This window comes from Echiichthys vipera (genome assembly GCF_963691815.1).
Source record: "Echiichthys vipera genome assembly, chromosome: 11".
Lineage (NCBI taxonomy): Eukaryota > Metazoa > Chordata > Actinopteri > Perciformes > Trachinidae > Echiichthys > Echiichthys vipera.
In genome coordinates, this window is record NC_139836.1 from 25,544,547 (window position 1) to 25,560,312 (window position 15,766).

General features: G+C 45.1%; 1 protein-coding gene across 1 annotated transcript in view; it reads right to left on the minus strand.

Moving 5' to 3' along the window:
• Positions 1 to 2,865: 2,865 nt before the first annotated feature.
• The window catches only part of meis1b (Meis homeobox 1 b), an 82,816-nt gene continuing 69,915 nt past the window's right edge, over positions 2,866 to 15,766 (minus strand). Inside the window, exons 10-13 of the mRNA XM_083923589.1 lie at positions 12,841 to 12,899; positions 11,056 to 11,145; positions 9,773 to 9,870; positions 2,866 to 4,844 (exon numbers count right to left, since the gene is read on the minus strand). Coding sequence (XP_083779715.1) covers positions 9,812 to 9,870; positions 11,056 to 11,145; positions 12,841 to 12,899 — 208 coding nt within the window. The 3' untranslated portion in view covers positions 2,866 to 4,844; positions 9,773 to 9,811. The remainder of the gene's footprint in view (positions 4,845 to 9,772; positions 9,871 to 11,055; positions 11,146 to 12,840; positions 12,900 to 15,766) is intronic.

Here is a 15,766-nt window from a genome sequence, read left to right on the forward strand (position 1 = left end):
TGATGCTGCAGAAAATAGCGGGCTCCTCTCAAACAATCCGTGCGCCCAAGGGGCTTTTGAGGGCCGGGGCCCCGTCGCCAAGGAGACAGATGACATCCAAAATGGCCCCCGCTCAACAGTCCTCCTCTCTTCTCTTTCTCTCTCTCTCTCTCCCTCCCCACCAACAGATTTTTAGTTTTTCTCTCCCTCCATTCGTTCCTCCTTTTGTTTGGAAACCAGCTGCTACGCGACCTTTTGAAGGTGTTTTTTTTTTGTTGGTGGGGGTTGGAAAGTTTGTCCTGCCATAGCTACTGTTTATTTGTGTACGTGTCTGTATTGATTACGTTCAGTATCTGAGATATTCCCATATTGGCATGTCATCTCGGCCATATGTGTATTTCCTGCGTAATGATTTTCGCTTTGGAGGCTGTAAGACATTGATTGGTGGAGTATTGTTTTGTTGCGCTCGCATGAAACATCTCTTCTATTTCTTACATTTTTCCATCTCGAGCTGAATTTAGTGGCCCGGGGGTGACAGAGGCCGGTTTGCTTAATCTACATAATCTGCACGTTTTATGAGGAACATTTGACTCCTGGCTCTCTGGAGGAGAATAAAGGGAAAAAATAAAAATACATATAGCGCTTCTATTCGTGTTCTTCGTAATATTTTCGAGTCTTGTGAAAATTGAGACCTAACCTGCCATTTTATTTCTTTATTCCATCATTTATTTATTAATATTTTAAGCGTAAACACTCTGAACTTGAGCCCTCACGTGTCGCAGCTGTTTTTAGAAATAAAAATCACGGATAACTGCGTTAAAAAAAGACAAACACGTTCGTTTTGAAACGGTACAAGTTTCAAATGTAGTTAATATAAATGTATATGAAGCAAATATCTAAATATAAACAGAGGGACGGTTTGACTCACAGGCCTCGGCATCCAGCAACCGGTGTGAAAGCCGTGATTTGAATCAATAAGCCTCGCGCGTTACTGCCGCGGAGCTTTGTCGTGGCTTGTAGTGTAACAGAGAACACGAGGCGCACGGTGACTGGTCCAAGTTCCCCCCTTTTCAACCATAAAAGCGCATAAATATGTGCGTTGTTGTGGGAGGAAGGCAGGCCTGTCCGGGCACCTCCACTGCTCTGGAACACATTTCTGCTCCATTCATTACTCTGACAGTTCACTCCGCGGTCAGTGTGTGCGTGTGTGTGTGTGTGTGTGTGTGTGTGAGACAGAGAAGGGTGGGTAGGCCTACCATCATCATTAACTTCGTTAGTTTTGGCTCTCAGCTTTTGAAATGAGCAAAATTCATATGGGTAAAAACTATTTTAAATCGCAGAAGACACAAACAGTCAAAGGGAAACTTACATTCGCATCTCAGCAGGAATATAGGTCATGTGTGATAACAATGCCCCTGAACGTGCACAATTATACTCACGTTTTTACATCTGATGCACTAATGATCATTATGAGAAAAAAACATATATATTAATAAATGTATGCAATACATTTATATTATTTAACCAGGATTTGAGTCCTAGTATATAGCAGTAGTAGTAGTATATATATCTTAATAAATAAATACATTGAATTCCACTGGAATAAGACAAATTGAATCAAAATATCTTTTTTATTCTAGTGGACAGAAGTGACTTTTTTCTTGTTTACATTTAAATTAAATTAAGATGCAGAGAAATCAATAATTATCTCGCTGGCACATTATTTTCCTGAAGATTTTTTTTTTTAAACAGACGCTTTTATTATTAAATACACGACCAGAGGAGATGTAAAAAGTTTCTGTTGAATTCATCCCTGCAGTGCATTCTTTTGTTGCAACTGTATTCTCTTTGTGTCTCGTCTCCACTTTTATCAAACTTCCCCACGCGTTTTTTTTTTGGTCGTTTACGTCCGTGCGTAAAAGGAGAGGTGGTGCCGTGCGCCATCTCCAAACGTCCCTGCCCCGGACAGTTACCAGGCCTCCCTAAAGAGGGCAGTCATGCATGGGTTTCTGCTCTGTCTCCACAGCTCCCAGCGGCCACAGGCTCAGGAATTCACATTTCACAGCCTCGGATTTTCCAGCCATGGTGGAGAGGCGAAGCAATTAAAACGTCGCCTGGGTTTTTTAAGAGCGTGTCTTTTTTCCTCCTCCTCCTTCTTCTTCTTCTTCTTTAGTGTAAATAGCATTCACTTCAGAAAAGGCAGTAAAAACACAATAGTTGCGCGGAGGAGAGATAGAGAGGGGAGGAATGGGAGAGTATTGATTTACACGCGCATATTGTTATGGATAAAACAGACTCTCTCTTGTTCGCTGGTTTGAAAGAAAACAAAATAACACGACACTGACTTTGGGATTCAGAGCCGCTCTCCGAAATGTATCAATTAGACAAAAGTCGCCGGGCTCTTCTCCTCTCCTCTCCGCGCTCGGCTCGGCTCAGTCTCTGCCTCCTGAAGTGCAGTGTATCCCGGAGACAACATCGGCTGCAGAGCGCTGGGCTTTAAGCGGAGCCCTTTGACTGCGGGCAACAAGGCGTGAGGGAGAACTAATCTTCCCATTTACATGTTTGTAGCAGTTTTACCTAAATGAATTTTAATGCTAAATGAAGGATAATTCGCTTCCTCGCTGAGCACTTCTTTTCTCGCCCTCCTCCTCCATGTGTGGGAAAATGACAGCACAAGGCATGCATTAGCTGCACATTATCCACAGCAATGGGAGGAAGGTTGACTTCAGTGCATGTTTTCTTTAAGTACAAATAGACCTCTGCTTTCTCACAATGGACATCTGTCCACATGAAAACATGTTTGTGCCACCTAAAGTAGGTTCATATATGTATGCTCTTTACATTTCATATTGGCTTGTAGGAAGATAATGTGAGACTAGTTATGAGTTCTGTTATTTGAACAAAAAGTATTTATTTACAACACAGATTTACATATATACCCTTCAAAGTAAAAGCATAAGAAAAATGACTTGTCTTCAAAGGAATCTTAAAGATGTGCGTAATACATGTTTGAAGCAATGGATAATGGATGCATTGATAACCCACACAAGCACAACACACACACACACACACACACATACGTCCCCCCTCACACACGCACACACACACACACACATAGGCACACACGCACACACACACACAGTGACTTTTACATTCTCTCCTGTCTGTTGATCAGCATTACATCATCTGGTTAAATCAAAATGAATGGACTGTGGTATAAATGGTGTTTTCCTATTTCCTCTGCCTCTCCCTGTTATCAGGCCGCATCAAACACTGAGGGGAAGAGAATCCATTGGCCGTGCAAGTGCGCAGCCTTGTGACATAAAACACATCAATAGCGCACTGGAATAGATGTTCAGAGGCCCTCAATAACAGACTCACATGGAGAAAAACAGGAAACATGTTTGTGGGACACACACTTGTTGTTTCCCATCCACAGTGACTTTTTTAGATTGTTTGTGAGCATTAGTGGAAGCTCTGGATCATGTTTGTTAGCCTGTCATGATGTTAGCCATGTTGACACCGACATTATGTGTGTCCTCGTCAGTATAGCACGGATTAAAAAACCTTGTACATCCAAAAATGTTAGCTTCTTCACAAACTGTGTGTAGCTTGCTGTCATTGCGTTTGGAGTGATCTAACGAGTAGAGAGTCTCATGACCGCAAACGGTCAGAGAATTTTTCTTTAATAAAAACTTTCCACCAGTAGAGGAACATATAATCATCTGATATGAAAATGCTAAAAGAAAACTGGACAAAATTGGAGTTACATGGTGTAGACACAGCAACAGTAATACAAGGTGGTTGCACCCTGCACGTACATGGATGGACTGTGCGTACTGTATATAAAAAAACAAAAAAACAGGACATCTGATTCTCTTACCATCCACGTAAAGGCCTATAAGAAATGACAAACTGATCGAATTGTCCGTTTATTCACCTTTTTTTTTTTCGTTTAAAAAATGCATTGTGATTCAATGGAGGGAGGGAGGGGGCAGGAGGTCAAATTTGATGGAGAGACGGCACACACATAGTGTGGAAAGAAATCAGAAAAAAAGAGAAAAAAGTTCACATCCTTTTTTTAAAAAATCTATTAGAAACAACATAATATGCAGAACAATACAATAGCATTTACAATACTTAAATTCCCAGTTCTTGTGAGAGTCCAGCGTAATTTTACAACAGTATACAGTATATTTTCTTTCTCCACTTGCTTCCCAAACTAGGGGTTGATATAGTTATACTTTTAATTTCTTTTCTCTGACTTTCCCTCCTTCCATGTTTCAATCCACTATATTTTTTTAAGGGCACCTCTGTTGCTTTGTTAGTGTCCTGTCAGATACAGACATTGGCTTCTCCTTGGTCCAATTCCATCGTCCCAAAGAGTGCAGTGCTCTTCATCACAGGAAGTCTCTTGTTTGCCAAAGAGTCTCGAATATATCACCCGGTGCTGCATTCACCAAAGGTACAGGCAAAGAACACAGTGTGTCTCTCGTGTGTCGTCTATGCTCGCAATCGCAATCACAATCACTTGTAATGGAGGAATCCGTGTGAGCCTAGTGGGCAGTGGCACAGGGGCAAAGTCTAGTGCCCACCAGAGAAGAAGCAGGGGTCAGTCGAGGCAGAGGGTTGTCTGGGTTTGGACATAGTTTGATCCTCTGCGCATCACTGTCGCTGGATACAGAGACAAGGATTGTAGGCAGGTCATGGAAGGTTTCCGTGTTGCAGATATCGGCCGAATAAAATGTAGTTGGGTCTTGGAGGTGGACAGAGGGGTCGCTGTTGGTTGTCATCAGGAAGTCTCCCGTTTCCCGTGCTCTATAGGCCTCTGTGAGACAGCTCGTCCCCTGGTTTGCCCTGCAGTTCTGAGTAAAGAGAAGATCGAAATGGTTAAGCAGTGATCAGTTTTGCATCAGGTAAATGAGAGTGTGGCCAACAGTATCCCTGTTACTTGAATTACTCTGTCCTTGTTAAAAAAAAACATTCAGAGTGACCAGTGCTGAAGTTGCAGACACAACAATGTTTCACCTGTCGGCATCGATATGTAAATTTAGTCAATTTAAAAAGTTGAGCAAATAAAAAACTCATGTATGTGCAAATGTTACGAAGCTCTGAGCAAGCTTGCCATGTTGTCTCCAGCATTTTAATCACAAAAGAAAACAGCTGAATGAGTTAGATGTCATCAATCATTCACTAAAGACGACAATGGATCACACCACACTTCTGCAGCCTCATGTTACACTTTCAGGCAGATAGCCGTGAACACGGTAGAACTGGCTGAAAAAGACCCCGGAGGAGGAACAGGACGGTATGTGGCAACTGCTGCAAACCCAACAAAGTGCTAATCCGGGCCAGAACACAGACCCGAGCATGCCCTTCGCTAAGACTGTGTGGATATATGAGACAAAGAGAGAGCGTTGGTGGGTTTAGTGAGTTAATCCTACACCCTCAGTAATGCTACTTTAACAGTAGGAGAGGACTTAAACACTAAACACACATGACCGACATGAAGTGATACCGAGGCCCGGTGCTTAATATTTCCTGTATAATCTGTTTAACTGGACTACAAGGAAACTTAAATCGACCTTCGATTGATCTTTCTTAGCATGTGACTGCGTAAGGAAAGCTATTTCTAGTATTTGTGTGATGTACAATTGAAACCCATTTAACTGACGCAACCATGTGTGTCATCAAACCTCCTCATACAATGAAAAACGATGTGAAGAAATCCATCTTCACCCTCTTCTCTCCCTACATTCCTCTCCTTACAGCGAAACAATGGCCGCCATCCATCTCTGCCGGTGGAAAGTCACCGCTGAGGAACCACGGCCATTGTTTGTCAAAAACCAAAGAGGAGAGGTGAGGCTCGCGGCCGCCCGTCACCTGAGAGCGCCCGGGGCCCGTCCACGCGTTTGCCACACACACACACAAGAGGAGCCACTACAGACAACACAAAGGCAGGCAAGGAAAAGGACAATGGAGGAGTGAACGCAAGGAACCACATTTGTTATTCTTCACATCCATCAGTTTTCACCTGGGCTACTGAGGAGAATAGGTGCGACTTGCGTAAGAGAAGGGTGAGCTATTATGGGAGCTGTGCTAGCTTCAATTAGCCTCCTTTCAACGAGTGAGATGATGGTGGGGTTGGGGGGGTTACATATCTTTCTGGACCTAATGGCGTCAAACCTGTGACCTTTTCTTTTGTGGGAAGTAACCTGTGGCAAGCGGAGCCATTAGGGAAGCTACCTTAAATGCAGTGCAAACCATGTACACGCTTAATAGAATGCTCCATTACATTTCCATGTAATTGAACGTACGTTCCTGGAAATTGTAGTATTTTTAGTTTAGTATGTTTTCTGCAGAAAGAAACGAAAATCGAGCAGAAAACCCAAGAAGTAGAATTAACTGTTAGATCGACAAGTGATTAAACACGACAGCATTAAACATTTACAGCTAAAAAAAAAGCGAAATAATCCAGAATCTGTTGGATTGCTGGTTAAGTCGAGCGTCCTCATGAATGAAGTAAACCCATGTCAGGGTCCTAATAAACACTATGCGTGCTTGAAAGAGCATGCATTGCTAATAAGGTTTTTCACTTAATAAGCCGATCAATACATTGAGCTGTAGGCCTCTTTTCTTAGAGTCCGAGGGGGATTCCAGAGGGGCCAAATCAACAGGGACACATTCACATGGACAATACGAGGGGGCACGAAATCCCCATCGGAACCTTGTTTTTTTTCCCAAATGTTCGTTAATAGTAAAAGTTCATCCACCAGAAAGAGAAGTTGAGGGTGGAGGGGGGTGATGGTGGGAGGCTACGTTGTGGTGGTGGTGGTGGGGGGTGGGTGGGGGTCTCCTGACCCCTCGGCAGAAGGTTACCAAATTTGTGCTTAATGATTGGAGCAATGAATCCTGGGACAAAGGGTCTCCAGCCGAGACTGGCAGCAAAGGGGTTACAGGCAGCGTTCACTCAAGCGTTCTGCCCGACATTTTTGGAAAAAGCTGCGAGCGGGGAGGGCCAGAAAAAATTCCATACGCTCTGCGCCATAATTAATTCTTCCACCCCGTGATAACTATTGTCCTGGAACTGAAAATTACAGTTTTCAGGGGCCACCCCTGGCTAATTTCGCGGAAGAGGGCAGCAGAGAGGAAGAAGGGAAAGGGGGTAAGGGTCATCGGAGAGTCATTCTCGTCACTATCAAAGGCTCGGCTCGCTTCTGCATCACTTGCTGGGCTTCATCTCTGCTGACAGGTGTATTGTTTCGCAAAGGGATATAAGCTCTGTAATCATCATTGGGTGGAAAGCATAACGTTCTTCACTAAGCAGGACTAATTGGCTTTAGTTTTAACTAATGTTTCAGTGTGACTGCTAGACACACCTTCTGTATCAAGGCTCAGCACTCCCCAGCACAATAACCGCTCAATTTAGCCCCGCGGTAACAAAACCTCAACTCTGCTAATGAAAATTGCTTATAAAATATAATGAACCTGTGCGCTCATAATCAAATAAGAAAAGCGCCCCCCCCCCCCCCCCCTCCCTCTGTAATAACCTATTAATTTAATTGGTCATGAAAGAATATAACACATCACTTACATTTAATTGACCTAGAAAGGAAAGTAGCAATATTTGACAGAGGCAAGCTAGCAGCTAGCGTCGGCTAGCCGATGAAGCTGTAAAGAAATGAATAGTCGTGAGGAAGAGGAGACATATTTCTGTCACCATCTCTCTCCGAGCTCCTTTCTTCTTCCTTCCTTCCTCCCTCCTTTTCCTCCCTCTACCCCTCCCTCTTGTCGTTTACGCTTCTCTCGCTCGCCATCTCTTCATCCACCCTTCCCTCTCTCTTTCTGTCTTTTTTCTTCCGCTGTCTACTCGTCCTCTCTGTGCTTTGCCCGTCTCGCAGAGGATTCCTCTGGTGGCCCAATTACGAGATTCAGCAGGCAAATTGAGGCTGTTTAAAGCAAGGTCTGCTGGGAAGGCTAGCAGCTGCTGGAAAGAGGCAGCTTGGACACGGCGAACCAGCCCTCATGTTTACACACTCACTCACACAAACAGACACAGACACACACACACACACACCTCTCCCGAAAGCGCAGCCATTCTACTACCATGTCTCCCCTACATTTCAAACCTGAAAGATGCCATTCGATGTGAGATTTTTGTCTTCGCTTTGGACATTTGTGACAGAAACAAGGGTAGCATATTTTTATCGCGGCACGCCTTCACATGCACGCGCGTTCTGTGGAGGGTTAATGGTCTCTATTTTTGTAAACTGAATAAGTCAAATCCATTGGTCACACCTCTGCTGATGGCATATTTAATTTGGATCTAGTCAATTAGGCCCAGCTAAGCTCCATACCCTGCTGGCTACCTCCTCCATTTTGCACTAGTTTGTGTCCCCTCCCTGTGCCAGGAGTAATCCTATTACCATACACACACACATGCACAGTTGTATGCGTGCACACACCCACACATGGACAAATGCATGTATTTAACGTATATGAATATTTGTGTATGGTATAGAGGCACCCACACAGGTATACACACACACACACACAGGTTCACACACACTGAACAATGGTGTCTCACAACAATTGGACCCGTAGCCTCTTTATACACACTGTGCACTGTGACAACACCAAGCCTGTATACATCCAGAATTATGTGGGAGTCTATTTGGCCCTGGGGCAAGAGAGAGAGGGAGGGGGAGGGATAGGAGGTGAGAGAAAGAGAGAGAGGGAGAGAATTAAAGAGAAAAAGAAAAAAGGTGTTTGTGTGAAAGAGATAGAGGAAAATTGACAGTGAGAAAAAACAAAAAGAGGGAGTGAGTAAGGGAGAGAGAGAAGGGGGGAGGGGGATTGAGTCGTCTTCTAGCTGGTTAGTGTGTGTATTAATGTGGCTCATGCATCAACAGCAACCCGGCAGATTTATGACACTTAAGGGGCGCTCACTTCTCTCGCTCTCCTTGCACCAGCGACGACTGCTTACATTTTTGCCAATCAGTCTGTTGCCATGGCAACGTCCTACCTGCCCCCCCGCCCCCTCCAAGTCCCCTACCCCACCCAATCTCACCACCCACCCCTTGTCCCGACCCATCCCCGCCCTCTTTCCTGCTCATCACCCCTCTCCTCCTCTTTGCCCCGTTCGCCTCCTATCTGTTTCAAACACAAACACAAAGAATGTTTCATATAAATACTTGTACCAAATAAGAAACGCTTGATTTCAGTAGTTGTCCATTTTTGAAGTACTCTTCAACATTCAACACACACGAGTACGTATACGCATACGTGTGTTCAAACGGTCTGTTTTTATCTCTCCCCCCTGCCTTTCTCTCTCTCTCTCGTTGTTTTTATCTTGAAAGCCTTCTCTTCTTTCCTCTCCTCACTGATATGAAGGATGTTTAGTCCTGTAGCTATTGGATATGTTACACACACTCGCACAAGCGGTGCATACACAAAGACTTACAAGGTTGTAATCAAAGGCTCTTATCACCAGACCGAGGGTGGGACGGTTAGAGAAAGAGTTACAGAGGGAAATCACTCCGGGAAGAACAAGAGCGTGTTTGTAACCAAAAAGAACAATTTAGAAAAACAGTACAGATATCTCAGGTTGGAGAACGGCCATTTGCAAAACAAGGACTTGTGCTATCTCAAACTTAAAACCTCACACACCCCCTAATCTGTCAATGGGTTTGACATACACATGAATAATTCACTGTTGTACTGTATACACGTCTGTGCTGATCTGGAAAGTAAATAACAACCTGGAAGTCAGTGTGTGTCAATGCGTACTTACATCCTCCTTTGTGTTGCGATTGGTCGGACTGGAGCGGGGCTACATGTAGTGCCACTGACCTTCCATGCCCATGTTCATGCCCATTCCACCCATTGCTCCTGAGAAACACAGAGGGAGTCAATCTAAATGCAAACCCATGCTAAAAACAATAATATGTCAATGCAATCTAAAGTTATTTAAAGAGACAGCGAAGGCTTTTACTTTCATTATGTTATTGCAACTAAGTGTAACCAGGAAAATGTTTGGGGAAACATAGTGGCTTAAATCGGGCAGGGAGAGGTGTGGTGAAGGAGGAGGGTGGTGGTGGTGGTGGAGGGGGGGGGGGGTTAAGTAGCCTTACAGTTTATCCAAACCTGCTGACTTTGAGTGGAGGGTGAGATAGGGTTAGAGAATCCCAGAAAACAGGGGATAGAGGAGGAGGAGAGGAGCTTAGGGGCAAACTCTGGGATTAGACCTGATGGCGTGAGAGAGAGAGAGAGAGAGAGAGAGAGAGAGAGAGAGAGAGAGGGAGAGGGACTGAGAGCAAGGGAGTAGGAGTGAGGAAGGAGATGGTTGTGTAATGTGATTGACCACACCTGTTCTGGTGTGTGTGTGTGTGTGTGTGTGTGTGTGTGTGTGTGTGTGTGTGTGTGTGTGTGTGTGTGTGTGTGTGTGTGTGTGTGTGTGTGTGTGTGTGTGTGTGTGTGTGTGTGTGTGTGTGTGTGTGTGTGTGTGTGTGTGTGTGTGTGTGTGTGTGTGTGTGTGTGTGTCTGTGTGTCTGTGTGTGTGTGTGTGTGTAAAGAGGGGGAGGGAGCAGTGTGTAAAGTATGTGTGTGTGCAGTGTGTATCTTTATCTTTATGTTTGAGGGTGCACATTCTGCCCAGCTTACACTTAAACCACCACACAGTGCCCATATAGCCTCCACTAAGTGCTTGTGTGTGTGTGTGTGTGTGTGTGTGTGTGTGTGTGTGTGTGTGTGTGTGTGTGTGTGTGTGTGTGTGTGTGTGTGTGTGTGTGTGTGTGTGTGTGTGTGTGTGTGTGTGTGTGTGTGTGTGTGTGTGTGTGTGTGTGTGTGTGTGTGTGTGTGTGTGTGTGTTTAAGAAAAGACATGGAGTGTGCTGGTAGAATAAACCACCAACATGGCAGATACTGTACGAAACACAGAGATACTGTTAGAAGCGCAGAAAAGGGTGAGGAAAAGGAGGGCAAAGCCGTGAAAATGAGACGGCAAGGAAAGAAAGGAGTATGATTGGAAGAGCGAGGGAGGAAAGAAAGGGACAGACACGCAGAGAGAAAGCCTTACCAGGTGGTCTGATTCCCATGTGCTGCTGGCCGTCCATGACGAAGCCCCCCATCGGCTGGCCATCTGGATTGTAGGGAGCTCCTTGACTTACTGTGGATGGAGGAGGAGACGGAGGAAGGGAGGGAGGGGACGGAGTGGTCAATTAGTGCTTTTAATTAAGGCTCAGTGGCCGAAGCGGGATCATCTGTTGGCCGGTGCACGCACAGGGAGCCGCCGTTGTGTTTCAGCGTCACTCTGCTCCGTGTCTGTGCAGCCGGCTCTCCACTGTAAGCCCCTGGTAGACTTTAATGCGTCTAAATGCTCTAATAGGGATCGGACTGAGAGAGTTCAACACACACTACGGTTCACTGAGGTGAGATTTGAGCCATCTGGAAGAAGTGACAACTGTTTACAGAAGGACTGAGAGCATCTCATTGTGTGAATCAAATTTTTTTTATTTTACCATTTTAAAGCAGCTTTGGGGTTGTTTAATTGATGTTATTCCACACTGTCTGACAGCATCATGTATATATATATTATATCATTGTAAATATTTAAATATTGCCTAAATTTTAATCCAAAACATTGTTGTTATATAACGCAAAGGTGGAAAACCCTTCTTTCTATTTAAATAATACTTTTCATGACCTGTTGTGCAGAAAAAAATGGCACTTTGACACAGCTATGTTTATGACCTTACACATAATTGCTCCTCCTGTAAATGTATGCTCATAGATACATGTGTATATGTATGAATAATTTATATATTTAACTTTTCCTTAACTTTTTAACTTGCCTTTAAACTTACTGCACTGTATCACCAGGTCAAATTCCTGTGTGTGCACTTTTACATTTGACGAATAAAGCGATTCTGATGATCAAAAGAACAAAATGAGTTCCAGACTGAAGCTCTGATCAACAGTAAGTCATTCTTGCAGAGTGGCCTCAGAATCTGCTCCTACCTAAATGTTTCATCTAATAAATGCCGCCTATAACTGAGCAGCAACGATAAGTGAAACCTGATAGGGTTCCTTATTTTGCTGCTTGCCTCCATTGTTCTGCTCTCATAGAAATCCACTTACCTTCGATTCAGGCTGTTTGGGGGTCAGTCAAGCAATAGCAAGAACTCGGCCCCACTGAATGCCTTTGAACTTTACTGCGCCCCTAATGCCACCCTGACCTCTGACCCCTATTACAGGTAATAAAGTTTACAGCAGTCCAAACCAAGCCATGCACCAGGGGGACCGCTCACTCCCCTCGCTCCCTGAAACAGCCACAAATAGGGTCGAGGAGGGGAGGGCGCGGGGGGGAGGTCTGGAGCCAAAAAGCCAAACAACGGTCACCCAAAAAAAGAAACGGGTGTAGTTCGCTTTATGTTTTGGTTTGAGCCGGGGAGGAAGGGTTGTGTTTTTTTTCCCTTTGCCTGGCTGGCGAAGGGGGGGAGGAAGGGGTTAAGAGCAAACTTTACTGAGAACACAGCTAGTCTTGTTTATGGGCTAAGATAAATAAATCCACTCATCGTTAAATGATTTTCAGCCAAATTATTGTATTTTATAATTAATAAATAGTTTCTCACGCCAAATGGCACGTCAAAGTTGATTAATAGTTGCTGTTAATGTTGTGATGTTTTGCTTCTTAATTTTAGTGGTCAGTAACGACAGTGAAGGGGAAAGCCCTTAGAGGTTTGGGACATTCCAGGATGGGGGGGATCAGGCCTGTATTTACCAGCTGAGGGGCCTCCAGGTGCATGGAGTGTGGACGGCTTTCGCCTGCGCGACTTGAATACAGTAACTATAGGAGACTTGCCTGCACGGTTTGACTGGTCAATCATGGGCTGGACTATTCTCCTCCGGGCATTAATGAACCTGGAGAAGATGAAGAGAAAGGAGGAGGAAGAGGGTGGATAGACAGAGGGAGGAGGAGGAGGAGGAAATGGAAGACAAAAATAGAAAACAGAAACTGTCAATGTATTTCTCAAAACAAGATCAGGCAAAAATATTGCTGACTAGAACCTTGAAAATCTTGGCACACAGCATGAAAACACAAACATTGCCAAACCAGTCTCCTCCTCTCAGCTCACCATAACAGTGATATGGAGAAATCATTCTCCCCTTAAGCAACCCTGAGCCCAGGTAAAGCCACAGTAGAGTCACGGCAAAAGTCACATCTTAACAGCCCTACCAACCGAGGCAGTTGTCTTTCAAAACACAGAAGTGCGCGACTTGTATAAACTTGCACTGCCTCAGCTTCTGCACAGTCACATCGGCCTGAACACTAGGGTCTTTGTGGGGCGAGGCTTAGCCGGGATTTTCTCCCTGCCTGTTCGAAACATGTCGAACCATCTCGCTTTGTCGGGGACGTTCCACCTCGCAACGGGCTGAGATTGCTGACTGTTTAACACACTTGGCTTATGAGCGCGGCGGTGTGGGAAGTGTTGCTGACAGAGACGTGTCACGTTGCCACTGGTGAGAGGCATTGTTTTGGGTGATACCCTGTTAAGACAGGTGACCGTGTGTTACTCTGTGACAGCAGGAGCTTTTTTTAGTGACTGTGCGTGTGTTTTCACAGGAGCAGGATTTGGTACATATAGGCTTGGATAAACCTCTTTACCCCGTGACCTCTAATAAAAGCACGCAGTCAGGACATTTATTGTGCACACACGGACACGTCACTCATTAGAAAATCTCACTCATTTTCAACTCTGCAGGCACACACACACACACACACGCACGCACGCACGCACGCACGCACACACACGCACACGCACACGCACACACGCACACACACACACTCTTAATCTCTTTCCTTCTCCCACGTCCATTCACACACAGTCACACAGGCAGTGCTCTGGCCTTGCTCAGCCTAACCTCTTGTGAAATGACCCTTTGACCTGTGATGACCCCAAGGAGAGAGGGCTCTTGGGGCTTCTGACTTGATTTATGTGTTCCTGCTGTTGCGCCACCGGACACTTCTATTTCATCTCTAAAAAGGGGGAGCTTTAGCGGAGCTTTAAGGGAACAATAGCCATGCAAACCCCTCTGAAGCTGGAAAAAAAAGAGCATTTAAGAGGTGAAAGGAGAGGAGGAGGAACAGAAACAAAAGGACACAAGCTGGTGCATCTGTTTGACCCCTAAGAAGTGAATGGCTTTATATCTCTTTAATATTCCTTATCTAACTGTTTTTTTTTTTCTACCCGCTATCTGTCTTGTATCACCTTCTACAGACAGCTGCAGGGTAACGATGAGACAGAGAGCGAGAGAAAGCCAGAGTGATTTGCAGCCTAATTGTTCCCCAGCATTGTTTTCGTAGAACTGTTACATCTCGTGAGCCGCTTTAGAAAAATTGTTAATTTTTGACAGGGGTGCAGGAGGAGCTTTTTCTGTGTGGTGGATGGACAAAAAGAGAGAAAGAAAGAAAAAGCGACAGGGATCTTATCGGACTTTTGAGCTCCATTCTTTGTGCAATTTTGTTGTCTGTTACAATATGTTGAATTGGAATTTGGGGGTCGAGAGAGACAGAAAAAGCTAGGGAGGAATGCAAGAATGCACTGACATGGCAGAGCACCATCAAATGAGGGAACGTCTGGAGTTTTATCACCAACACCCTCCTCCCTCCCTCCCTCCCTCCCTCACTCACTCACTCGCTCGCTACCCTGTTTTGCTGGGGGAGATATGGGAGGAGGAGCGAGGGAGAAAGAGAGGGCAAGGAGGGTTGAGGAGGCCTGAGCATTCCTTTAACTCTCCTCTCCTCTCTTCTCCTCTCCTCTCCAGGCCCTTTATGGAAGGTCATCCTGAGGCCAGCACTGGCTAACTGTTGACCTCTCCTTCTCTTCACCTCCTTCCTCTTGTCTTTCATTGCCCTCTCCTCGCCTCTGTTCTCTCTCCCTCGTGCTCTTCTTTCCCATTCCCTTTATTTCTCTTTACAAAACGTGATTCTTTCTGGCCCCCCTCAAAAATACACTGATGCAACAAAGGAGGTTGTTTTGGCAATAGGTGTGTACTTCTTAGGAAGTCGGGCATTTGTTCCTGGTACAATGGGGCTCAGGGAGGAATGTAATAGACTTGTAACTTGATGTGACCTCCCAGAAATATGGCACCAGTGCTTATTGACTCGAAGGATTAAATAGACTTTGTATCAATGGAGTAATAATCCTACTATCACTGCTGCTACTGCTGCTACTAGACCTACAAGTGCTGCAGTTCTAAGAGAACAACTACAGTGACTCTGCCTCTCATACCACCCTCTCTGTCCCCCTCTGTATCTGTTTCCTTCTCCTGCTTGCTCCCTCCTTATCATTCCTTCCCTGTATGGTGGAAACTAGCGGTCCACCTCCCAGCAACGAACCCACACTCTAACCCACCAAAGCCCCTCCTCCTCGCAAAAAACTCTCGCTGGTTTCCTGTCCCTGTCGTCCCCATATCTGAGGCCAGATGCACCATGGGGGCTGGAACAAAGGATAAAATGCCTCTCATAATAGCAGCCAGGGGAACGGAGCGATGGAGAGCGGGAGAATGGGAAGGAGGAGTGAAAGAGTGGGGAAAAAAAAGGCAAGGGGCTCTGGTCTGCAAACCAGACACTCTTGCTGTGACCGTTAATAAGCCGACAGAGAGAAAGACTGTGGGAGAGAGAGAGAGGTAGGGGTAAGGGAGAGAAAAAGGGAAGAATCAAGTGAAAGGAAAACAGACTTGGATAGATAAAGAGGGATGGAGAGACACAGAGGAAAGAGAGGAAG